General features: G+C 36.1%; 1 protein-coding gene and 1 pseudogene across 1 annotated transcript; one reads left to right on the top strand and one right to left on the bottom strand.

Moving 5' to 3' along the window:
* The first annotated feature begins 2,003 nt into the window (after positions 1-2,003).
* On the top strand, positions 2,004-2,939 carry LOC122703049 (olfactory receptor 4S2). The gene has a single exon (XM_043917146.1). It carries the CDS (start codon positions 2,004-2,006, stop codon positions 2,937-2,939), a length of 936 nt encoding a protein of 311 aa, XP_043773081.1.
* A 5,819-nt stretch (positions 2,940-8,758) lies between these two features.
* Positions 8,759-9,661, bottom strand: LOC122703157 (annotated as a pseudogene).
* Positions 9,662-27,862: the final 18,201 nt, after the last annotated feature.

Here is a 27,862-nt window from a genome sequence, read left to right as displayed (position 1 = left end):
GTTCGAGTCTGAATTGGGTTGTCATTATATCTATTATGGTTTTTATCATTATTTCTACTGTAAAAGAGAAGACACACCTGGAATGACTATGCTATCAAGTCTAATTTACAGATCAGGAACAACATTGCTAGAAAACATACCTTAGAGCACAGAGTTCAGTTGGAATTAACAGATCTTAGGGGGATGTGTCCTCAGGTCAATAGAATTCCTGATGATTACCTAAGACTCTGTGTAATCCTATCCTAAACCAGAACTAAAGGAATCATTTATTAATACATCTATAGCTTGGCTTGAAGAACAGCTTGAGAAAGGCTTTAATCAAAGGTATTCCCCATGCCCCTTACTTGTACATATGCTGCAGTGACCTCACTAGAGTGTCTGGCATTACACCACTGGAGAGTCATCCATTATAAGTAAATATGAAGGACTAGTGAGATTAAGGAATGAGCCATATCTATTTATTTATTGATGTTAACAGATAAATATATAAAATACCAAAGCAATGCAATTCCTGGGGAATCCTCAAACACTGAGTTTGAAGGTAAGATTTCCCTCCCCTCCATTTAAATCAAACATATCTTGATGTGCCTCCAACAGTTTCTTTTAATTTTATCCCTTTTAAGTTTGGTATAACAGAGTCATACAGAGCAACTTTTTGTGTAGGTGGCTTCTTCCACTCTACAATGTATTTTTGTGAAAATTTGTTATGTTGAGTAGCGTTAGTTCACTCATTATGATTGGAAAATAGTATTCCATTGTGTGACTTTATCACAATGTATCTACCCATCTTACTCTTTTAATGGTATAGATGAACTTATTTGCAAAGCAGAAATAGAGTGATGGATGTAGAGGACAAAGTATGAATACTAATGGGGGGCGTGTAGAGTGGGTTGAATTGGGAGATTGGGCTTGGCATATGTATACTGCTATGAATAAAATTGATAACTAATGATAATCCTCATGTATAGCACGAGGATCTCTAGTCAGTGCTCTGTGGTGGCCTAAATGGGAAGGGAATCCACAGAAGAGGGGGTATGTGTGTATGTGTGTCTGGTTCACTTTACTGTACAACAGAAATGAACACAACACTGTAAAGCAACTCTACTCCAGCAGTTTCTTTCATTGTTTTCTTTATTTTCTGCCTCCTTTCCAGGTTTTTATGGCTATTCCAAGCTGAAAGAATTGTTTCTTAATTTCATAGTAGAAATAGCTCTTTATGTTATAGATGATAGTGAAATTAAAACTTTCTCATTTTGCAAGTGGGATAATAGAAGCCCCATGAAGCTTAACAATTTATCTAGAGGTACAGCTCCAATATCTCAGAATCAGATTTGCATAATTTTGCTTTCCTTTCTACTATATCACATCACTCTTTATTATGAGAGTTTGATATCAAATATGGGAACAAAAACTCATGTATACAAATATCACAGTTCCTTAAGAAGAAGAACCTGCAACATCATCCAGTCTCAACTATTTGAACACTCATAGCAGTATTCAGACAGGAAAATACGTGTGTGTGTGTGTGTGTGTGTGTATGTGTGTGAAAAGTAATATGAACATTTTCAGGATATAGATGTTGTCATATTCCCAAACTCAAAAGTTGTTTCAAATTTCAGTTGAGTGCCTTAGACAGATTAGAAAGAAGCAAATTGTTAGAAACAGATGAAAGAATCTTTATGAAACATGATGAGGGAAGTGAGAGGGCTGGTTAGATGTGTGACTTAGAGGATTATTTTATCTCTTTCAACTTTGTGTCTAAATCTGAAAGGACTATCATTTGACATAAGATGATCAAAATATGTAGAATATGTCCACTTCCATTTCTTTAGGTATACATGCTAAGCAGTGGTAAGGACCCATTTTTCCATTTTTATCGATTCTGGTTATTCATTTGTTTTGAGTTAAAAATAAATGTTGCTGGTCTTTGTTACTTTTTTTTTTTTTTTAACTTTCAGGTAATGTAATTGTCTCTTGGGAACTTGACCTGCTAAACTAATTCCATGGAAAAAATAAGCAATGTAACTGAATTTGTTTTCTTGGGTCTTTCTCAAAACATAGAGATTGAAGAAGTGTGTTTTGTGGTATTTTCTTTCTTCTACATGGTCATTCTTCTGGGAAACCTTCTTATCATACTGACAGTTTGTGTGGGCAACCTTTTCAAGTCTCCTATGTATTTCTTTCTCAACTACCTGTCTTTTGTGGATATTTGTTACTCTTCGGTCACAGCTCCTAAGATGATTGTGGACCTATTAGCCAAAAGGAAAACGATCTCCTATGTGGGGTGCATGTTGCAACTCTTTGGGGTACATTTCTTTGGTTGTACTGAGATCTTCATCCTTACTGTAATGGCCTATGATCGTTACGTGGCTATTTGTAAACCCCTATGGTATATGACCATCATGGATAGAGACAGATGCAATAAAATGCTGCTGGGGACTTGGATAGGTGGGTTCTTACACTCCATCATCCAAGTGGCTCTGGTAGTCCAACTACCCTTTTGTGGACCCAATGAGATTGATCATTACTTTTGCGATGTTCACCCCGTGCTAAAACTCGCCTGCACAGACACATATGTTGTTGGTGGTGTTGTGACAGCCAACAGCGGTACCATCGCTCTGGGGAGTTTTGTCATTTTGCTAATCTCCTATACCATCATCCTGGTGTCCCTGAGAAAGCAGTCAGCAGAAGGCAGGCGCAAAGCTCTCTCCACCTGTGGCTCCCACATCGCCGTGGTCATCATCTTTTTTGGTCCCTGTACTTTCATGTATATGCGTCCTGATACTACCTTTTCAGAGGATAAGATGGTGGCTGTGTTTTATACCATCATCACCCCCATGTTAAATCCCCTGATTTATACACTGAGAAATGCAGAAGTAAAAAATGCAATGAAGAAACTGTGGGGCAGGAGGATTTTCTGGGAGGCTAATGGTAAATAGTAAAAAGTAACAATCCAAGGTGGATGATCTCAAAGTTTCTCATCTGCACAGTGAAGACAATAACAACGATCTCACAGGGTGTCTTGAGGGAACAAATAAGAGAATAGCACATTTACAGAAACAAGTTATTATTTATCATTATGATTATATTTGTTCTAATACTTCATAATCATAATTTTCTGAAATATCTAGAACAAAGAAATCCTATCAAACTCAGAAATTCAGCATGGTCAGACTTTCCCCTCTTTATTTTTTTCCTTTTTTCAATTTTCTTTAAAGAATGAGAGTTCACTGTGATTGTATTGATACTTAAGGCTACTTTCTAGTGTTTAGATTCATGGTTCTTACATAATGAACATTTGATATGTGTATGTTGTTTGAATGAAAGGATTCAGGAAAAATGACCAAAATCTGAGCTAAGGAATTCTGGTACAAGTCCTCCAAAACAGCAAAACTAAACCTTGTAAGGTTTGGATGTGAGGGGTTGTGGGCAGGATGTCAAAGAGATAAAACACAGGCTTAGAAAGCAAAAGACTTGTTATCCTCCGGTTTGGGGAAAAAGCTTTCTTTCTCTAGGACTCATTTTCCTTACTCAAACAATAAGTCTATTGGAAAAAAAAAATTACCCCTAATATCCACATTTTAACTTTAGCATTCTCTTTATATGCTTCTGATAACTGACTCTTGTAGTCTGTAGTCAGCCATCACTATTAATGTAAAGTGATTAACAGGAAAACTTAAACTGAACAATACCAAAGACATCTGTGATGAATACAAGACTGTGTGTTAATCAAGAGGGTAAATGTAATTTACTGAAATGCATGGTTGGGAAACCATATTTCCTCCAATGTTTGAACCAAACACCTTTACTGAAAACAGTGTCATTTATCACTGCTTCCTTGACTGGCACAACCTGATTTCTAGCTGTGGATTCTAGACAGAATCATTCTGGACAAATGAATGTACCTTTCTTAGGTAAATGATACTTGCCCTAGTAATGCATTCCTCTTCTCTTTGCCCGACCTAAGCTTTATTTTTCCACAGCAATAAACCCATCACTGATTATCTCTCTGCCATTTATTTTCATTGTTTTTTCACAAGTCTGATTATTTAAATTACCATCAATATGTGGCTTTGTGATTGTGATTTTGGAGTGTGTGTGTGTGGTGTGCACATATTATTGATACATTAAGCACTGTACACTGTCAGTACCTTCCACAATGATCTCAGCTATTGGAGCACTCAGAGTTAAAGATAATAAATATCAAAAGGCAGCAAGACATTCAAAGTTATAATTGTTAAAAGATATTAAAAATTATAAGACCCCTTGCCTCTGACTACATGAATCCATATCTATTTCCCCAGTTTGGACATAGACTCATTGGACCTCTGTGAACCTGAGGGTTTGCTCAGCTTTAAGATGGTAACTAGGTCGGTGCTCTCCAGACTTGTCTGATCATTTTAATCCTCTTGAGATGTTTTTGAAAAGATGACAGTATCTATTCTAAGAATTTGTATTTCAGTAGACCAATGTTCAGTTCAGTTCAGTTCAGTCACTCAGTCTCTTTGCTACCCCAAAGACCGCCACACACCAGACTTCCCTGTCCATCACCAACTCCCAGAACTTGCTCCATTGAGTCGGTGATGCCAGCCAACCATCTCCACAAATGTTAGAGGGTATATATATATATTAAAAAAAAATCTGTATTTTCAACAAGCTCGTCTGGTAATTTTTATACAGGTAGTGGCACATCAAAAATTTGGAAACACTGGGACTAGATGATACTTGATCTTAGAGCACAAAGGGGTCTTTGAATCAATCAATTCCAAAGGGTCCTACCTTGGATATATATTCCCATCTGTTCTACTATTTAAAAGGAAACTAAACTTGAACTGAATTTAGAAAATTGTGGAATAAATTATTGTAATTCATGTATAAATTTTTCCATGATACTCTTTCCTTTATGTTTCTGCATCAAAGACTTGACTACTGAGAGTTATTTATATTGATGATCTGAAGTCCTGAAGAAGATACAAGCTGACAGATTTAATACTCTCAAAGACTGAGAAGCAAAACATATTGATGTAGGAGACAGGTGGGCTCCAATTTAGATGTTTACAGCTGGTCTCCTGTTTACATTTCATGGGGTGCAAAGTGGGCTTCAGGCTGAATACTTAAAACTGTTGGCATTTTCTGTGACACTGGATAGGTGGGCTCCAGTTAAGGCATTTACAGCTTCCTGTTTGCTCTGGAAAATGAAAGTAACAACATAAACAGGGTAAATATCCAGTGTTTGTCTCTTGTAAGCATCTTAAGATAATAGTCATGGCAATAGTCAAAGAAATAGTCAAGGCAAGGACAAAGAGGGGCAAAACCTTGTTTGAGTAAAAGATTAAGGGACCTCCCTCCTCCTCTTTTTTAGACAAGGGAGACATTACACATGTGCAGAAAGACTTCATCTGGGTCAAAAGCCAAGTGGTAATGGCAGGCTATAATGAATCTTATTCTTCCCAGAAGCCTTCACTCTGAGATCCTTCTTGGCGGAGGGGTGCTTGCTCATCCAGGGGAGTGCCCCAGGGTAGGTGAAGTGTGGAAAAAGAAACCAGATAATTGGCTAAAGATAGATAAAACCTGAAAGAACTGACCTATATAAATGACTTAACCGCCTCCTTACTGCACTCCCCCTCACTCAGAGGGACACCCACACTTTTTCTCTTTGAGTGTGTGTCTCGTCCTTGCTTCTGTCTTAACAAGCAGTTTCTCTATGTACTCTTCCACTTCTTGCTGTGATACATCTCTAATAATAAACTTTGTATCTTCATTTACAGTTTCTGCCTCCATGATAAATGAATTTTTCACTGGGGACAGAGATACAGGGAAAAACAGCTTCTAGACTCTAGCCCTGGCTGGTATGGTGGCTAAGATTCTTGGTTTCCATTCAGGCTCTGTGTGTGTTTTAGTCACTTAGTCATGTCCAACTCTTTGTGACCCCACGGACTGTAGCCCACCTGGCTCCTCTGTCCATGGAACTCTGCAGGTAAGAATACTGTAGTGGGTTGTCGTGCCCTTCTCCAGGGGATCTTCCCAACCCAGGGATCAAACACTGGTTTCCTGCATTGCAAGCAGATTCTTTACCATCTGAGCCACCCCAGCCAGGCTCCCCAGGTTCAAATCTTGGGCAGGGAATTAAGATCACTCATCATCCCACTGCTCACAGCTGCCTTGCCGAGATCAATATGAAAGAGTATTCAGGTTTCCCCCACTGATTTTATAAACTTCACAGAAGTTTGTCAGAGTCAGTCTCAATCAGAGGAGCTCTGGGAGACTGCCCATGGAAGCGCCTCATTTTGACGGTGTTCTGATGTGTCCAGGTCTTACATGGTAACCTGGCTTGTTTTGTGTTTTCAAGTACAGTGCAACTTCATCACTTAATTAAAATCTTACAAATATTGCTTTTTCTACAAGTTTAGTGAATATATATATAAAGATCCACAAGGTAAGTGCACCATAGTATAGAGAGTGGTATTCATTGCTGTGCTTTCATAACAGTCAGTGGTACACTCGGATATCACACATATAGAACGTAAAATTCAGTCTCAGAAGATTAAGACAGAGCTTCTATTTTCTTCATGAGAAAAAATAAAACAACATAAGGTATATGTGAACCTACCCTGAGGTTTGGAATGAAGCTTGGTCAAGCTTGACCTAGATCAACTGAACCCCAGTTGACCCAAAGACACATGAGCAAGGATTCTTAATGCTTATTATATAATCCTTGAGTTTGGAATGGCTTTTTTATCTAACTTATCCAAGAATAGTGCGATCAAACTGGGAGTAGGGGTTTTGAGGCATATTACTGAATTAATAAATAAAAGCAATGATTACATTTAGAATTAGCTAATTGAAAGGAGTAGTATAAAAGGCTAGCTAGAGAGAGTGAGGAAGAGATTGGTTATATAAATACAGGACAAATTCTAAAGACCTAAGTCTGCAGCAAGTCCCCCTCCCTCTATTTTTCCATGAATAATATGTGGGAAGAGAAGGATATAGTGATAATCACACTTGGGTAGATTCATTTTCACCCCTCCCTTGTTGATAAATTTCAGAAGAGAGTTAACAACAGGTAATCCAAGCCATATTCAAAGAGATTCTTAAAATTTGTCATCTTCTGGGGGAAAAAAAAATCAATAGTGAATTTGTCACAATAAGAAAGTGTACTTCATTACTGGAGAAAGTGGCCTAAGCAACAAAGGCAATCTTATGAAAAATTAACACTTGAGTTAGCTGCCCATGCAGTTATAGATATTTCTGTTTTCCTTTACCTTCCTGAATCAGGCAATACACCAGAAAGTAGTCACCACCAGACCTACATCAAAAAGAAACCCTGACTTGCTCTGCTAGTCTTTTTTTCTCCTTTTCTAGATATTCCATTATTTGTCTGCCTCCCCTTATATTCTAAGATTCCTAAATTTTCAAGCAGAACACATGTCAAGGACTTCTTGGAAGAGAAATACTGTTGCTGAAATCTTCAAGATATACCTAATTTCTGCATATGTATACTTCATTTTAGAGTGCAGATTCCTGTTGTACAAGGGACAATAATTCTTTAAGAGTATACAGTGCAATTTCTTAGTGAGGTGAAGAAGATGGAGCACCAGAAGATAAGAAGTCTGTGTCTCTCATAGTTGAGAACTTGGTGAACACACCCTCCAAGTCTTAGGTGACCCTAGACACCTAAGAGATGTCTGAGATCAGAATCCTGACCTCAGAATTCTCTTCAAAATTCATGATGATTGAAGATTCTCATCTAAATTAAGGAAACACCTGAATGTTCCCAAAAAAGATTTTAGTTTATGCCCAGTTGTCAGCTGGCTATACCTGTTTCTTAGTCTAATCACCTTTATTTCTCCATAGAATGATAACCTGTCTGAGGGAAAATGAGACAGATTTATCTAGTTTGACTAATGGAAGACACCATCAAAATACATTATTAGCATGATGAGACCAAGGATTAACAAAATGCATCCCAGGAGCATCCATTTCTTCAGCTATATGCCTTCTTAAGCTCATGACATTTCACAGAATGGGAGATATTCCATGTTGCACATTTACAAAGAACATCAGTTTTATATACTCATAAATATTGTTTAAATAAAGTGACAAATATGGTCATAGAATTGCATTTATACAAATGAAAAGAATTGCTCATTTTTCAAGACTTTTAATTACCTACAATAAGGTACTAAGTTTTAATTACAATTTCTGTAAGTGTAGTGTAAGTAGAATAATTATATAAATTACATTGTTTTAGATGCAGGATTTGTTACTGTAAAAAAAATTAAAGTATACAACACTTGTAAAACTTTTGGCATTGCTTTTTTGAAATTATTGCAGTGGAAACCTAAAAAAAAAAAAAAGGAAGTGTTTTAAGAAAGCTCTGTGAGAGATGTCTCACTCAAGATTATCTGTTTCCAGAAAGAGGCCAGAAAAGCCAACCATGCAGTCTTCCCAACTTTCCCTGAAAAAAGTGCTGAAATGCACTCATCAAGTCAGGGAATACACAGGACAGAATGTTCCTGAGTGTCAGAGCTGGAAAGGACCCGAAAGGCATCTGATCCACTCCCCTTGGGTGCAGTCTCAGTCAAGTGATAGGGGAGAGTGGCTGAGGGGGCTTCGCTCTTCAGGGTTGCAACTTTGAATGATAGCACACGATCCTTCTGTATCTGTTGTACTTGTCAACATTAACCATTGTGCGGATAAAATAGATCCGTCAAAGAGCAGGACAGCCAGATGTTAATCTTCCCACAGAGTGTTTATCTCAGCCCCACACTTTCCTCATGGCATTCTTCATGTCTACGTTTCTCGGGGTGTAGATGAGAGGGTTGAACACGGGGACAATCATGGTGTAAAATAGGGCAAAGACCTTGTCGTTCCTCACAGAATCAGCTGTGGGGACATAGGTGAAAATGAGTGGCAAGAAGAACATGAAGACCACAGTGATGTGTGAACCACAGGTGGAGAGGGCTTTGCGGCAGCCCTGGGATGAGCGAGTCCTCAGGGTGGACAGGATGATGAGGTAAGAAATCACCAAGGCAACAAAGGTCAAAATGGACAACACCCCTGTGGTGGTAATGATTGCAATCACCCACAGTCTAGTGTCCATGCAGGCCAGCTTCAGCAAAGGGAATACATCACAGAAATAGTGGTCTATTTGATTGGGGCCACAGAAAGGAAGTTCAATAATAATTAATACTTGCATGAATGAATGGCTAAAGGCTCCCATAGCAGAAGCCATTACAAAGACATAGCACAGCTGTCTGTTCATGATGACCATGTAGTGAAGAGGTCTGCAGATGGCGGCATAGCAGCCATAGGCCATGGCCACCAAGAAGAAGACCTCAGAGGCTCCAAAGAAGTGGGCATAAAACATCTGGGCCATGCAGCTGTTGTAGGAGATGGTCTTCTGCTGGGCCAGCAAGTCAGTGATCAATTTGGGTGCCACCGTGGAGGTGAAGCAGACATCCATCAAGGACAAATAGCTGAGGAAAAAGTACATGGGCTGTTCACCGAGGCACCTGCCCCTGATGGTGAGAAGAATGAGCAGATTCCCTTAGAGAATCGCAATATAGCAAAGTAAAAATAGCAGAAAGCAGGCAACTTTCACATTCTCATCAGTAAAAAGCCCCAGGAGGATAAATTCTGTGACATTTTCATGTCCCATTGCCTCTGTGGGTTTGATCGTTTAGAGGGGCAATTTAGTATACCTGAAACACGCAACTTTTTAAAATTATTTCTGTATTTCAAAAGTCATTCATCTAGTCAATAAATATATATTGATGTTTCCAAATGATACAAACATCTCACCCACACATAAAGTTTATTAGAGAAGACATACAGTGACAATACTAGCAAAAAATAATCGACATATTGAGGTGGAGCCAAGGAGAATGCAGTCTGCATCTCCCCACCTAGGGAACCTAGCTGACAGTGGTAGGGATGTCAACGCCCAAGCAGATGGGAGGAACCTCTGATTGACTGGAGAATATTAACTTGAGTGAGGTCTCCCAGAGGTACACATTTCAACACCAAGACCTGCCTCTACCCAACTCTCTTCAAACCCCAGTGCTGGAAACCTTGGGCCAAATAATCAGTAAGACAGGAACACAGTCCCATTCAAAAAAAGAAAAAAAAAAAAAAAAGAGGCAAGAAAAAATATGTTACAGACAAAGGAGCAAGGTAAAAACCTACAAAACCAAATATATGAAGAGAAAATATATTCTTATATTTTTTTAACTACATGAGAAAAGAATTTAGAGTAATGACAGTAAAGATGATCCAAAATCACACAAAATAGAGTGCAAAGAAAGAATGAGAAAATACAAGAAATGTTCAATAAAAACATTGAAGGGCTAAGGAAAACATGCGGAGATGAATAGCACAATAACTGAGATGAAAAGTACATTAGAACGAATCAATAGCAGAATAACTGAGGTTTAAAAAATGAGTAATTGAGCTGGAAGACAGAATGGTGGAAATGACTACTGAGGAGCAGAACAAACACAAAATTAAAAAAATTGAAGACAATCTCAGAGAACTCTGAGACAACACCAAACAGACTAACATTCAAATTTTAGGGGTCTCAGGAAGAAGAAGGAAGAAAGAAAGAGCCTGAGAAGATATTTGAAAAGATTATACTTAAAAACTTATTTAATGTGGGAAAGGGAATGGCCACTCAAGTCTAGGAAGCTCTGACAGGTCCTCCCACACAAGATAAACTATAGGAGAAACACACCAAAACAATATTAATCAAAATAATAAAAAGCAAATGCAAAGAAAAAATATTAAAACTGAAAGGGAAAAGCAAAAAACAGTGTATAAGAAACCCCATAAGTTTATCAGCTGATTTTTCAGCAGAAACTCTGCAGGCCAGAAGGGAGTGATAGGATCTATTTAAAGTGATGAAAGAGAAAATTATACAACCAACATTACTTTGCCCAGCAAGGATCTTAGATTTTACAGAGAAATCAAAAGCTTTACTGACAAGCAAAAGCTAAGAGAATTCTGCAACACCAAACTAGCTTTACAACAAATGCTAAAGGAACTTCTCTATCCAGGTGATAACCCATACTTATAACAAATTAAAGAATACAAACTTAGCATATTTGAAAGCAGAGACATTACCCTGCTAACAAAGGTCCATCTAGTGAAAGTTATGGTTTTTCCAGTAGTCATGCATGGATGTGAGAGTTGGACCATAAAGAAAGCTGAGCAATGAAGAATTGATGCTTTTGAGCTGTGGTGTTGGAGAAGACTCTTGAGACTCCCTTGGACTGCAAGGAGACCCAACCAGTCAATCCTAAAGGAAATCAGTCCTGAATATTCATTAGAAGGACTGATGCTGAAGTTGAAACTCCAATACTTTCGTCACCTTTTGCGAAGGACTGTCTCATTAGAAAAGACCCTTATCCTTGGAAAAATTAAAGGCAAGAGGAAGAGGGGATGACAAAGAATGAGATGCTTGGATGGCATCACTGACCCAGTGGACATGAGTTTGAGTAAGCTCCAGGAGTTGGTGATGGACAGGGAAGCTTGGTGTGCTGCAGTCCATGGGGTCACAAAGAGTCAGACACAACTGAGTGACTGAACTGACTGAATTATCTCAATAGAAGTAGAAATTTTTTTTTTTACAAAATTCAACACTACTTATGATAAAAACTGTTCAGAAAGTGGGCATAGAAGGAAGCTACCTCAAGATAATAAAGGCCATCTATGACAAATACAGGGCAAATACCATTCTCAGTGGTGAAAGCATTCTCCTAAAATCATGAACAAGACAAGGATGTCCACTCTCACCACTATTATTCAACATAGTTTGTGAAGTCCTGGCCTTGGCAATCTGGGAAGATAAAGAAAAGAATATAAAATGCAGAAGAAAAAGTAAAACTATCTGTTTGCAGATGACATAATACTACACATAGAAAATCCAAAAGATGTCACCAGAGAGCTACTGGAGCTAATCAACAAATTTGGTAAAGTTGAAAGATATAAAAATAATTCATAGAAATCCCCTGCATTCCTATACACTAACGATGAGAGAGCAGAAAGAAAAATTAAGGAGACAACCCCATTTACCACTGCAACATAAAGAATAAAATGCCTAGGAATAAACCTACCTAATGAAGCAAAAGACCTATACTCAGAAAACTATAAAACACTGAAATGAAAGAAACTGAAGATAATACAAACAGATGGAGAAATATACTATGTTCTTGGATTGGAAGAATAAATATTGTAAAAATAAATATACTATTCAAAGCAGTCTATAGATTCAATGCAATCCCTATCAAATTACCAATAGCGTTCTTCATAGAATTAGAACAAAAATTTTTACAGTTTGTATGGAAACACAGTCCATGTGGTCTCAAAGAGTCAGACACGACTGAGCTACTAAACTGAACTGAACTGACTGATGGAAACAAAAAAGACCCCGAATAACCAAAGTAATCTTGTGGAAGAAATACAGAGCTGAGATATCAGACTCCGTGACTTCAAACTATACTGCAAAGCTAGAGTAATCAAGACGGAATTTTACTGGCACAAAAATAAAAATATAGACAAATGATTCAGGATAGAAGCTCTGAAATAAGCCCACATACATATGAGCACCTAATGTATGACAAACGAGGCAGGAGTATACAATGAGAAAAGACAGTCTCTTCAGCAATGGTGTTGGGAAGGCTGGCCTACTATATCATACACAAAAATAAAATAAAAATGGACTAAACACCTATATGTGAGACTGGACACTATACAATTGTTAGAAGAAGAACACATAGGAGAAATACTCTTTGACATAAGCAAGATTTTTGACCCACTTCTTAGCTCAATGAGAATTAAAAAAAAAAAAAAGCAAATAGGTCCTAATTAAACTCAAAAGTATTTGTACAGCAAAGGAAACCATAAGCAAGACGGGAAGATAACATTCAGAATGGGAGAAAGCATTTGCAAATGGAGCAACAGACAAAGGATTAATATCCAAAATATACAAACAGTTCATGGAGCTCAATATCAAAATGCAAACAACCATCAAAAAATGGGCAGAAAACCTAAAGCGACATCTCTTTAAAGAAAGCATACAGATGGTCAAGAGGCATATAAAAAGATGTTAAGTATCACTAATTATTAGAAAAATGAAAATCAAAACTACAATGAGGTTTCACTTCACAACAGTCAGAATGGCCATTATCAAAAAATTTACAAACAATAAATGCTGGAGGGAGTATGGAGAAAAGGATGCCTTCTTTCACGGTTAGAGGGAATATAAGTTGATACAGCTACTGTAGAGAACAGTATGAATATTCCTTAAAGAAACTAACTATAAAACTACAATATGAACCAATGATCCCACTCTTGGGCATATACTCTGAAAAAACAAGAATTCAAAAAGACACATGTACCCCAGTATTTATTGCAGCATTATCTACAATAGCCAAGGCATGGAAACAGCCAAAATGCTCAATGACAGGTGAGTGGATAAAGAAGATGTGGTACATACACACAGTGGAATATTACTCAGCCATAAACATGAACAAAATAGGGTCATTTGTAGAGATGTGGCTAGACCCCTAGGTCTGTCTATCAGACAGAATAAAATAAGCCAGAAAAGAGAAAAGCAAATATCATATATTAATAATTATATATGAGAAATCTAGAAAAAGGGGAAAGGTACATATGTACTTATTTCCAAGGCAGAAATAGAGACAGAGACATAGAGAACGGACATGTGGACACAGTGAAGGAAGGTGAAGGTGAAACAAATTGGGGGATTAGGATTGACATATATGCACCACCATGTGTAAAATAGCTAGCTAGCTAGTGGGAACACACTATAAAAGACAGGAAACTCAGCTTGATGCTCTGTGATGACCTAAATGAGTGGGATGGGTAGGGGGAAGGGAGACTCATGAGAGAGGAGATATATGTGTACATAAGCTGATTCACTTCATTGTGCAGCAGAAACTAAGACAACATTGTAAAGCAATTATATTCCAAGAAAAATTAACTTGTGCAATTATCGTAAATTCCTCAGTCTCACATCTACTGTGAAGGGCAGAATAAATAAAAGATGAAACTTGAAGGAGGGGTTCAAGTTTTAGTTGAAATTTCAGTATTCTAACTTAAGAGTGATTTTTTAGTCTCTGGTACATATGAAATAGAATGAGGGCTATTTGTTCTTCAAGGGCAGGAGGATCACTATAATTTTTAGTCCTCTTCAATAACTAAATGTATGCTAAATTCTGACAGTTTAATAATGTCATTAGATTTCAATGAGGTCATAATTTTAAATATGGAACATCTAGGTGACAATTTCAGAAAGTGTCTTAATTAACTTCCTCATGAGCATTTTCAAAATGGAGGGCAAGAAAGAGCAAAGAACACATCTTTGGTGAAAGTTTGCTCCTTTGTATGGGCTTCTGGTACATTCGGCTTCCTCAGTGGCACAGTGATAAAGAATCCTGCTGATGCGAGAGATGCAAGTTTGATCTCTGGGTCAGGAAGATCCCCTGGAGTAGGAAATGGCAACCTGCTCCAGTTTTCTTGCTAGAAAATTCCACACACAGAGGAGCTTGGGGCACTACACTCAACGGGGTAGTGAAGAGTCAAACGCGACGGAGCCGCTGAGCAGTACATTTTGCCTTCCAGTCATCAACCTATTTCCCAGTTCACTTTCCAGCCTAACATAGGAAATTTCATCATTTTTGTCTTTTAGTCCCACTTTCTAGCACTTCCTTTTATGACAGCATCATGAAGGGAGGGCAGACTGCATTCAAAGATTCTTTTTCACTCAATGTCTCCCATCATCTTGTGCCTCTTTGACTTGAAACTTTCTTTTTTTTCTTTTTTTTAAACCAGGCTCATTATGTGCTCACAGGACCAAGCCATAGAATATTTTAATTAAAATGAAATTTCTCTTTGGTGCAAAATATAACACTACATCTCTTCCTACATGCAACCTGCTATAAAATGTATCACAAAACTGTTACAAAGTTCCATTTCATAAAAAGATAAAGTTTATGCATTGATACACGTGTTTCTGAAAAGTTATAAGAGCAATTGAATACTGCACTTTACTCCATCTGACATTAAAGAATGTTATTTTTTTCTAAATTAATCAATGCATTCAACAATTAAAACAAAAATTCTGACAATTTTTCCTGAATTTGAGAATTTGATTTCAAACCTCAGAAACAGTTAATAACCAATATAGTTAACCTAACCTTTTTAAAAGAAAGTACCCAAAGGAAAGACATACCTTTCAGAATTGAAGCATATTCTAAAACTATGGCAATTAAAGAGTAACTGCTAAAGACAAACTGCTTCACTTGAACATAGTAAATAAGTAAACATATAAATATATTGAAATTTAGTCTACGCTTTATTGAAATTTCAAGTTGATGTAAAATAATGAACTTTTCAGTAACTGTATGTGAGGACTTTGATTTACTCTCTGGAGGAAAAAAAGCACCTCATAGGGCACATGAAAAGATTGTATTCCAGATAATTGAAAGGTATAAATGTATCAAGCAAAATTAGAAAAAGTGTTTGAAAAATAATTAGAAAGAATTTCTATCATAGTATAGGAAATTTATAAAGCAGAGTACTAAAGCAAATTCATAAAGAATCATAGCACATTTAAATTTTCTGCATGATAAAATCCCACATGGACAAAATATTTTTAAAAATGGCAAAATGACCCATCTCTATGGCTGATTCATGGTGACATATGGAAAAAAAACACACTATTGTAAAGAAAATATCCTCCAATTAAAAACAAATAAATTAGAAGCAAAAAAGTGACAAAATTAGATAAATATAAATCCTGTAAGTCAATAATTTCAAGATATATAGCACAGTTTTCTAAAAGAACAATGCATTTCAATAGGCAATGCATAGAAAGGAAGCTACTAGTAGCCAATCAGATGTGTGTGAAAATACGCAATCTCCTTAAAATCAGAGTAATACATAATAAAAAAATGAGATGCTATCTCCACCCATCAGTTTCATAAAAATAAAAAGTTTGAGCATGTAAAGTTTCAATGTGCAACCCAGAGCAACTTCCCCTGAAACTACACAACGACATTCACTGCAGACTTGTCTCCATTCAAAACAAAATAAAAATGACCTAAATATTTGAAAATAGAACAAAAATAAGTTGTGTTATGTTTTTGTTAGGAAAAATAGGAAGAAATTTTAATGTTGGATTCATGTGGCACATTTACCATGATATAAATCACTAAGATATATTTTGAATAAAAACATAATAAAGCACACAGGGATAATCTAAGTATAACACCTGTATGTTTAAAAAAAAAAATCATGTCCACTGAATATTGTGAAGTTGTTATCAGAAGCTCTGTACTTATAAATTAACATGGAAAAGTGTGGAGGAAAGATTTACTTGTCAGAAACAAGGAGAGAGATGGCCAAAGGGGATTTCGGTGGTAAACAGCATTTTGATTTCTTTACTAAAGAAGGTGTAATGTCCGTATTGCTTCCATAATTAAAATTCATTTAAAATCTCTTATTTTGTAATATGGTTTAAGAAGTATACAACACATAATGAATGAGATTAAAATATAAACCCAATCCTTTATTAGAATTCAGTAAACACATATAACTTATTTCTCATCGGTTACATCATTTTCTTAACGAATTCAACAAATGTAGACATTGATGCCATCAGTTGTAATTAAATATGTAAACATAACAAACTGATACATTTCACCACCCTCCCCCCACTCTTCTCCACAAAGAGGTATCTGAGATATGGAAATGGGAAACACATCTATATATGCATCTACATTTATACTAATATCTGCTTCTCCTTTTACATGGCATGGATCTTATAGCAATATTAAAAAGTCTAGTTATACATTTGTAGTTCTGATAGGACTTAATTAAATTCCAGGATCATTTGTTAAATCTAATAGCTGTTATTTTTGAAGGATCAAATTTTTAATTTGCTCTTTTTTCAATCCTCCTTGTTTTGCTGAACCAACACTGACTCTTATTACTTCTTTTATATCAGGAAATAGTGAATTTGCAACAGAAGATGCTAAATAATTAAGGTGTGATACATGAAAGGTATTTGATATGCAAGGGACTCACTAGAAATGTCATCATATAAACTCCTTCTAATTACCTGAAAACACCAGCTCTGTTATATCTTCATTTTAAAAATCTACAGGGAGAACATCCTGACAGAGATAGTTAAGAAACCAAGGCTCATTCTGCCTTACCACAATCTTCAAAAAAGGAAAAATAATAACAAAAAAAAAAAAAACTAAACCCCTGATATTCAGGGTCATCTTGGTTTCTTCAGTCTCAAAGAAAGTGTTTCTTAGAAAAGAGAACTGAGTAATCTTCAATTCCTAAAATTGGCAATAATATCCCCCAAAAGACAGCTTATCAATGGTTAAGGTGAGTGCTTGAGTTAAACTAAATGGGTTCTAGTATGTGGCCCGATACTTAACTGTTAGATAATCTTAGGCAAGTTACACATTCTCTGAGCCTTGTATTTTTTTTCATCTGAAAACAGTGATGATATTAGTACCTATTACATAGGACTCTTGTGAGAATCCAGTTAAAAGATCCATATAAAGCACTTAGGTACAGATATGGGAATCTAACGCATTGCAATAATTAGCTAAATAGTAACTCTTTCATATTAATTCAAAAAGGACTAATATTCTATAAATGCTTCACCATTTATAGGACAAGGGGAGCTCAAGGAATACTTTTTCTTCAATGAGTTTAACATGCCACTTAGTACAGATTTCTATAAAAGTCATAAAGTATATTGACAACTAATCACTACTGAAAATTCCAAATTAACTACCAGGATATAAAGTAGGTAATCGGATTACCCACTTTACAAGTGGAAGAACAGAAATAAAGTTTAAAACTTTATTTATGGAGACCTCCAGTACTTTATAAAAAATAATATCTTTTACAATTAGAAATAATTGAAATGAACCTGAGAGGGTAACAGGCAGGAAGGCCAGGGGTCTCCAAACAGAGGAAACAGGCTGCAAGTGCCAGACATTTTTATCTCTCTTAAGCGGCAGGAGGGAACAAACTAGAGATATTTTTTTTCCTTCTCTATACAAATTTAAAAGGAGGTTTCTCTTAAAATGCTGTGTTGCCTTGACACCTGGTTTCACCTGAAGCTAACTATTCTCAAACCTTGAGTTAACCAATACATTTTTTCTTATGGAAATGTTTGTCTTAAGCTATGTTAATGTACCCCAGACTCTGTCTTCAATCCGCCAAATGGCTCAGGACCTACTTGACAAACCAGTATGTTATATTCAGATATCGTTCCCCTAATCTATGTAAACGAAACTATTTGTGTGGTAATCTGCCCTTCTACAAGATTCAAGTCAATCATTTTGTGGCCTGGGATGGATTATCTGGTGCCATTCTGAGTTTTAAGACATTCCTTTCTTTTCATTAACAGACTGCTAGTGGCTATATAACATCCAGCTGAGGACTAGCAGGGGGGCACTCTTTCTGCCCCCTTCTGATGCCTATGTCAGAAGCCTCCTCTATCTCCTTTATACTTTAATAAAACTTTATTACACAATAGCTCTGAGCGGTCCAGCCTCGTCTCTGGCCCCGGATTGAATTCGTCCCCTCCGGAGGCCAAGAATCCCAGCATCTGATCGTTCAGCAACAACCTTTCAAACCCTTTAAGAGAATAACTATTTCATCCACATATTTTATTTGTTGTTTTCTAGTTTTCAGCAGTTGTTTTCTCAATTTGAAAGTATACGCAAAAATTTATATATATATATACATGTGTGTATATATATATATATATATATTTTTAAAGACATAGCCATTGGTTACATAATGTGAATTTCTCTGACTGTGGTCACTGAAATTTCTATACTATCACTATTCATTCTAAATACCAGGCATTATTGCAAAGTATTACAGACGTATGACACAGGAAGGCAGAAAATGTAGGTTCTGCTCCTGATCTGCCACTCCCTGATAACATGATTTAGGGAAAAAAAAATTCACAACTGATGAGTGTCTCTTTCTTCTTAAGAATGAAGAACTGTAGTTTTCAAGCTGTTTTTTCCAGCTGCAAAAAAATATTCTTTTCAAAAATCAAATGAACTACTAAATCATTTATAAATTAATTTTCATCATTTTTATCATCTTTATTTTGCTTATTTTTTGTCTTGTTTAATGATTTAACATTCTTTCAACTTTTTTTCCTCACTGCTTTTCTATCAAAAGTATGTTATAAAACATTCCAGAATTCTCTTAGCCTCCCGTCCTAGCATCTAATCATCCCAAGTTTGACATCAGAATTTCAAGATAGCATTTCTATTGTCCATTTCTGTTAAAACAAAATTCAGGTTCTTATGTGACCTGTTAAAATCACAGATTGTCACATGACACAATTTATAAGCTTAAAAGGCTGTTAAAGCTATAAAAGACATAGTGATCAAGCAGATATATTTTTAAAAATACACATTTCTGAAAAAATAATTTCCTTGGACTAAAAAGCAGATAAGGATAGGTGATGCTATAGCAATTTAAAGTTATGCATGCAAGTATAAAGAAACAAGGAAGAAAGAAAAGATATAAAAAGGAAACAAAAGAGAACTCACATATTTAGTATCACCAATTACAATAAATATGAGGGAATATCCTTGACTTCTTGAACTCATGACAACCTATAAACACACAGACACACAGACACACACACACACACACACATACACACTCACACACATGCATATCTCCTAAATCTAAATAATAAGTCTCTTAAGGGATCAAAGCATTGAAAAATCTCATGCTTTGTACAAATTATATTTAAAATAAATATTTTAGCGTCTATTTTCTGTATACTCAGAATAGGAATGAGAATTATGTCACAAAATTGCAGAAAAAATGTCAAACACATATAGACCTTTCTCTCTTGTCTTTTTCCCTTCGATCAGCAAGTCCAGCTCCCTACATGCGCGGGCTTTGGGAGCTCCTGGTAAATCTGCAGTGAAGTCAGGAGGGCTAGTTAGTGGCACTGGAGGAAGCCAGGTGCAGTCCCAATGGCAGTCCCTATAGTGATTCTTCAACAAGTTTGATAAAAATAAACCCTGGTGATTTTAATCTGCTTCTGCTCTGGCTTTTCAAGTGTGCTTTATAAAATATGTTCTTTTAGATTGCTTCAAATATATGACATTAAATATCAAATGTAGGTTTTATGATCAGTGACCAAAAAGTTTTAAAATTAGTTTTTGACTTTCTACACAGGGAGTAAAACCTAAGGCATTCATAATTTTGTGTTGGCCAAAAAGTTTGTTTGGGTTTTTCAATAGGATGTTAAAGAGCTATATTCACATTTTTTAAATGTAATTAGACCAAACTTAAACATCTACATTTCCACGAAGCTTATCCTGATTATATTATTTTTTTCTGCAATAAATCCATACCCCAAACCAACACGTTCCAATCCCAGTATGTAATTTCAACAGATCATTTGATTTACCTTTCATAGACAGTCTGAGGTTTTTGCTTGTTTGTTTTGACTTGGACTTTGTGTGTGTGTGTTAAATATTGGTAGTCTCTTATCTTTGCAATAGATTATGAACTCAGTGACATCAGGGTAAACTCTTTCTCATTTTGTATTTAATAATTCAAACTTTAATGATGGCAAGCATGATAGTAGTAATTGAAAACCACCATAACAAAGAGCTAACTGTGGTAACAGTCCTAGTACTATTTCCACAGAGGCATGAAAGAGGTAATTTGACAATAGACAACTAGTAACTAGCATATTAGAATCTGACTCTGGCCAAAATGCTTCTCTAATGCTACAATAATTGTAAAAAGTACTACCACACTTGACACATAGGAAGTACTTAATCAAATCTCCGGATATTTAATTTAGGGTAACATAATAAAATAATGTGCTGAATATTTCAAAACCATGTTTAAAATGTTAACTGTATAGTTAAGACTCCAGCTATGCACTGGTATCCAAGTTATACAGTCTGTTCTAATAGAATTTCAATAGCAGGGATAAAGTAAATGAATAAGATAATCTTCATAATTCTGATTGGGCTTCACTGGTGGCTCAGTCAGTTAAGAATCTGCCCACATGGCAGGAAATGTGGGTTCAGTCACTCTGTTGGGAATATCCCCTGGAGAAGGAAATGGCAACCCACTCCAGTATTCTTGCCTGGGAAATTCCATGGACAGAGGAGCTAGCAAGCTACAGTCCATGGTATTGCAAGAGTCAGACACAACTTAGCAACTAAACCACCACCACCATAGTTTTGATTATTTAATGATATCAAAGTAACATACAATTCAAATAACTTATTCTTGCATTTTACTTGAACTAAACTTATAATTGTGCTCCACTGCCTAAACAATTTAATTTTTGTGCTTTTGATGTCAAAAACATGGCAAGGATGAATGATTATTTTCATGTGCGTATGTGCATGGTGTATGTGAATGTGATAATAACAGGAAGATGGCCAAATGAGGGGACAGGGCAACAGTGTCAAAACTAATTAGATATGCATCTAAGTACTCAAGAGAAGAAGTAGCAGCTTTATGTAGGAGACCAAATGTCCAGGATAACTTATCTTAGGTGTATACCACCCAAGATGCTAAAGCTAGAAAGTCTGTAAGACTACCAAATGTACTTTTAACCAGCTATGTGACTTTGGGAAAGATTTTTAATTAATTTGGATTCAGATTCTTCATTACAAATACAGTGATAATATATATTTCATTATACATAATTAATATGTATTCTCTATTATTAGTGATAGTATTATTGCTATTGTGGCTGACTCTTTGTGACCCTATGGACTGTAGTCTGCCAGGCTCCTCTGTGCGTGGGATTCTCCAGGCAAAAAAACTGGGGTGAGTTGCCATGTCCTCCCCCAGGGGATGCTCCTAATCCAGGGATCAAACTTGCATCTTTTAAGTCTCTTTAATTGGCAGACAGGTCCTTTACCACTGAAGTGTAAGAGTGAAAGTGAAGTGAAAGTGTCAGTCACTCAGTCATGTCCAACTCTTTGCTACCCCATGGGCTGTAGCCCACCAGGCTCCTCTGTCCACAGAATTCTCCAGGCAAGAATCCTAGAGTGGGTAACCATTGCCTTCTCCAGGGGATCTTCCTGACCCAGGGATTGAACCCAGGTCTCCTGCATTGAAGGCAAATTCTTTACCATCTAAGACACCAAGGGAAGCACCATCTAAATGTTCATTTAAATTGATATTAAAATGTCACATATATCTTCCAAGACTCTTTCCCATGTTGAAGGGAATGTTATCTTTTCTCATGGATAAAATTTTGATAGAGAATAGAAAGATGACATGCTTAATAGAAATAATACAGCTATCCTTTTGAAATATGGAATGATACATTCTCTGATTCCCTTGCTAAAGCTATGGTTTTTAAAAAGACTCCTTTATCTCTGTGGTAAGCATAATGTCAAAATGCCCCTCAAGATTTCCTGCCGGAACCCTTGGGACTTTAGGTATGGTAATATATCACATCTATGTTAAATTACATGTCATAAAGGATTTCAAAAATTTAAGTATGGTTACTAATCAGTTAACTATGAGTCATATTTGAGCTCTGTTTAATCCCATAAGTTCTTTAAAAGCAGAGAATTTTCCCTGGCTGATAACAGAAGAGGAATTACAGAAATTGAGAGTGCAATCATGAAGAATTATATGCATGATTGCTGCATTTGAAGACAGAGGGTTACATTCAGGGACTTCAACCTGCTGAGAATGACCCCTAGCTGAAAGCCAGTGAGGAAATCAGGGCTTCAGTCTTATAATTACAGGAACTGAATTTTGACAGCAATCTGAATGAGCCTGAAAGCAATTCTTCCCTAGAACCTTCAGATTAAAGCCCACCCCATTAGATCTTTGATTTTGACCTCACTGATGACAGAAACTTACTCAAACTCCTGACAAGAAACACTGGAGATAGTAAATGGGTGCTATTTTAGGATATTACTTTGTGGTAATCTGTTACACAGTAATAGACACATAAAATAGTAAAAATAATTACTCTGTTACTAGATTCATTATCTAGAAGTTGAGCTTAATTTATTAGCTAAATTTAGATTAGTTTAAATTTAGCATCTAGATTTGTTATCAATATACCTGAACTGTAGCAAAGAATACTAAGTTAAAGGTGATAGAATCCTCATTGTAGTTTTCTTTAAAACAGTTGAAGTCTTTTAGAAAAAAAAAATTAAAAAATTACTATATAGTCTACACACACACACACATATAACCCAATTGCATCTGTGTAACGTGCTGATTGGACAGCAAGGAGATCAAACCAGTCAGTCCTAAAGGAAATCAACCCTCAATATTCATTGGAAGGACTGACGCTGAAGCTTAAATACTCTGGCCAACTAACGCGAAAAGCCAACTCATTGGAAAAGACCCTGAGGCTGGGAAAGATTGAGGGCAGGACAGAAAGGGGATGACAGAGGATGAGACGGTTGGATGGCATCACCGACTCCATGGACGTGGGTTTGGGCAAACTCCAGGGGATGGTGAAGGACAGGGAGGCCTGGCGTGCTGCAGTCCATGGGGTCACAAAGAGTTGGAGAGTTGGACACGACTTAGTGACTGAAAAACAACAAAAACATGATAAGGCCAGCATGGACATTGAATAAGCAATGTATACTTGTAAAACACACAGTTAGATGGTAATAAAATATAAATACAAAACAGTGAGTAAATGATTTAACAATATGAAAAAATCAGTCATATTTGTCAATAAGTTAAAACATTATTTGATAAGACATTGTCAGAACGGCAAGTTAATGGTAGATTTGATGGTATATAAAGAGTGAATCTGAGACTACTAGAACACTTGAATGCCAGAATGGTTCTGTTTATAACCTGAGATGGGAAGGTTACATAGCAAAATTTGTTTTTTTAATGTGTATTTCCTTTCCTCTCTTTTTTTATCGCTGTTGACTTAAATGTTTTCACACCTTCTTCCAGCTCAGGCAAAATAAAAAATGAATAAAGAAACTAACCTACACACCAGGGTATGATTCCCTGACACTGGTGATTACCTGATGCCATATGTCCCTTCCTCCAGCCTAAATGAGACTGGATCTATAGGAAAGGGAGACAGAGGGCTTTATGGAAGAGGAATAAGGAACATGATTGCCACAATGGGATAGAGAAGATCACTTGATGTGTGAGCTTGTAAGGAGATTCTGAGACCCTACGATTAAAGAACGGTGCAGAAGAAACCTGAAATGCTGGGGCTCCCTTTTTGTGCAGGCTAGTCAGTCTCCACTAACCCATCACACTTACTCAGATTTAAAAGTCCTAAAATTGTGCAAGTCTTCCTAGAGGAAGGGTTATAAGAAACAAGGGTTTGTTTGAAGATGCGGAGAAAAGGGAACACTTGTGCATTGTTGGGAACGTAAATCAATGTAGCCACTATGGAAAACAGTATGAAGTTTCCTCAAAGAATTAAAAAGAGAACTACCATATAATTTACCAATTCTACATCTGGATATACATCCAAGGGGGGGGAGTCTTAAAAAGATATTTTACCCTCATGTTTAATGTGTTGTTATCTACAATAGCCAAATATAGATATAATCTAAGTGTACATCAAAAGATTCATGGAAAAATAAAATGTGGTGTGCATATGTAATGGAATATTCTTGAGCAATATAAAAGAAGGAAACCCTACCTTCTGCAACAATGTGGCTGGAACCTGAGAGCATTATGCTAAGTAAAATAAGTCAGAAAGAAAAAGACAAATTGTATGTTCTCACATGCAGAATCTGTAACGGCTAAACTTATAGATATACTAGAAGGGTGATTTCCAGGGGCCAGGAAGTAGGAGAAATAGGGAGATATTAATCAAATAAAAGAGATTCTCAAAAAAAAAAAAAAAGAAAAGAAAGAAAGAAAAGAGATTCTCACTTAAAAATAAGTGTTTGGGTGATCTAATGTGTAGAATGGTGACAGTAATTAACAATAATGTATTATATGTTGGATGGCATCACTGACTTGATGGACATGAATTTGGTGATGGACAGAGAAGCCTGGTGTGCTGCAGTCCATGTGGTCGCAAAGACTTGGACATGGCTAAGCGACTGAACTGAACTGATTATATGTTGGAATGTCATCAAGAGAGTAGATCTTATATACTATCACCAAATACCAGCACACACATATACACACCCATAATAGTATTCGGAGTGAATGCATTAAGTAAATTTATTGTGATACTCATTTTCCAATATATACTTGTGTCAAACCATCACAAAACTTATGTATATCATATGTCAATAGTCTCTCAATAAAACTAAGGAAAACAAAAACAAAACAAGTCATATTTACTTAAAATGTTCAGGTAAATTTTTGATTAGTTACTATAATGTTTTCCTCATTTTTCCCAGCATGATGGGTAATGGTCCATGCTAAATGAACTTGATAAATTGCCTTAGATATATATATTTTTTTTTTACCCCATTATCCTCCCCACCAACTCTTCTATATCATAGCAGATTGAACCAGAGATAACGGCTTCTTGGGGAGTTACTACATGGTTTGACCAATGACTTGAGTTTAGTCTATTCAAATGCAAGTTTACCCAGATTTCCTGTCTGGAATTCTGAATAGGGAATTGGATACAGCCGAGAAAGGGGGGAGAATATTGTAAGATACATGGAGAAAGAATTGCTACCTTGACAACCCAGAGCCATGTGAAAGCAGACATTTTGAGTAAACAAACAACATGAAGGCAATAGAGAATTAAAAAAAAAAAGTGAATTAATAGATTAAAGAAAAAAAAAAAAGGAATCACAGACAAGCTCAGAGAATGGCAGTTATGGGAGGAGTCTGAACTCCCAGAACCCTGAACTGTTAATGACTTTCTAGTTTATCCTAAGACACAAGGATCCTTATTATTAACTTGATTTTACAAAAACAACAAAAAGATACGTTCTTTATTTTCTACAGATAAAGTGAGCCTGATTGAACCGCAGTGCCTGATTCATTTTCTCTAAAGTGATAAATGCAATTTTAATATGCAAGAAATAAACAACTAAACTCTGCTTAGCATTCTTTCATGTTAAACAGCACATGGAAAATGAACATTCACTAGAAAATCTGTTTTGAATAGCATAAATGATAGGCAAAAATACAATGTTTGTTTCCTTGGCAGGAAAAATAAGATGAGGACCTTTATATAGTTTTAGGTCAATAATTAGATATTAGTAGATGACCACTAATTTTTTAAGAAAATGGTCTAGTCAGCTACAGAGCATGAGTGTTATAAGTGTAGGATCAGATATTGAGGAAAATGGAGAAGTTGCTAGGCTCAGTGTGTGACCAGCAACCCAATCCCCCTCTTTCTTTCATCTGAAGGCAAGTCTCTATCGCTCTACTTTCCCATTCACCAGTCTTGCCATTTTACCTGAACACAGAAACTATTTGTATTTAAGGCAGAGGAAATTAACAACAACAACAAAAAAATCTTTTGGAATCTACACATGTTATAGGCAATGAGTACATATTTGGACATATAATTATTTTAAGGTAATTAGACTATATACTACAGATCTTATATTTTCTTCTCTCTCCAGAAAATGCCAAATGAAACAAACAGTTCCACTCTTTTACTTGGGTTTTGGGCCTAGTCCTGGAAACTGTGAGCCCTTGATGTATACTGACTGCTGACATCCTGGGAGCCCTGAGAAGAAAGGGTCTCACATTTCACTATGGAGATTTTCACTTAATCTCTGTGTACATGCTGTTGTACATTTCATCACTGCCCTCCACAGTGATATCAGGAACACTTTTGCTCATTTTTAAAAAATAATAGACCTCCAATCTTTGGTGGGATGGAATAGAGGAAGTGTCACCTGACTATCAGAAAGTAACCTGGGGAAATAATCTTTATGTAATTCCATGTATGTTTCATGCCTACTTTTTTTGTGTGGAACTTGATGGTCTTACTTATCTCTTTTCCAGGTTGTAACTTCTACTCTGCTAAGGTACTTAGTTACCTACCCCTCATATCTATGTTTCAAAAAACACGTGAAAATCTTTTACCAACTGGTATTTCCTGTCTGGTTTTTTCTGTCATGTGCTTTGACACATAATTTTATGATTTTTTCCCTTATTTTAATGGGACTTTATAAGGAAAGGGAATATATTTGTAAGGGTAGCTCAGCATGTTTAACAGAAATGTCTATTTTTTAAATATATATTTATTAGCTTTGTTTCATATAATGACATATCAAGAAACCCAAAGGGAATAGAATGTCATAGCACAGATGACTTATTTACTGTAGCAGATGTGGTTAATAAAAACTGTGAAGGATAGGCCTTGAAAGTCTCAGAATCTAAAAAAAAATTTAAAATGTGTATAGAAAAGTGCTAGAGTTCATTGCAGAATTCACAAGTTTCCATTTCCACTCTGACCTTTTTCTCAAGATAAAGGAAGAATGTAAACTTCTGGGTAGAATGAAAGTAAAACAAATTTAGTACTCATAATAAAATTATTAGCTTGTAACTAGAAATGGAAGTTCCAAATAAACAAAAATACTCATATTGAATTTTCTATATGGATAAAAATACAAATAAGAAATCAGACAAATCAGAAAATTTCTTAATGACCATGTAATTAGAGACTTCAGTGATAATGAATGGTGAAAGATGATATCCATCTCCACTGGATACATTTAATTTTCATCCAAATATCTCAGTCTTTCTTAAGTTACTCTACTTTCTATATTGTCTTAAAACTCACTAAAACAATCCACATATATGGTATAACTATGTTTCAAAGCCTAAATACCCTCCTCTGGGTTATAATGTT

The sequence above is a fragment of the Cervus elaphus genome, chromosome 11, assembly GCF_910594005.1.
Source record: "Cervus elaphus chromosome 11, mCerEla1.1, whole genome shotgun sequence".
NCBI lineage: Eukaryota > Metazoa > Chordata > Mammalia > Artiodactyla > Cervidae > Cervus > Cervus elaphus.
This window is presented reverse-complemented; position numbering and strand designations above follow the sequence as displayed.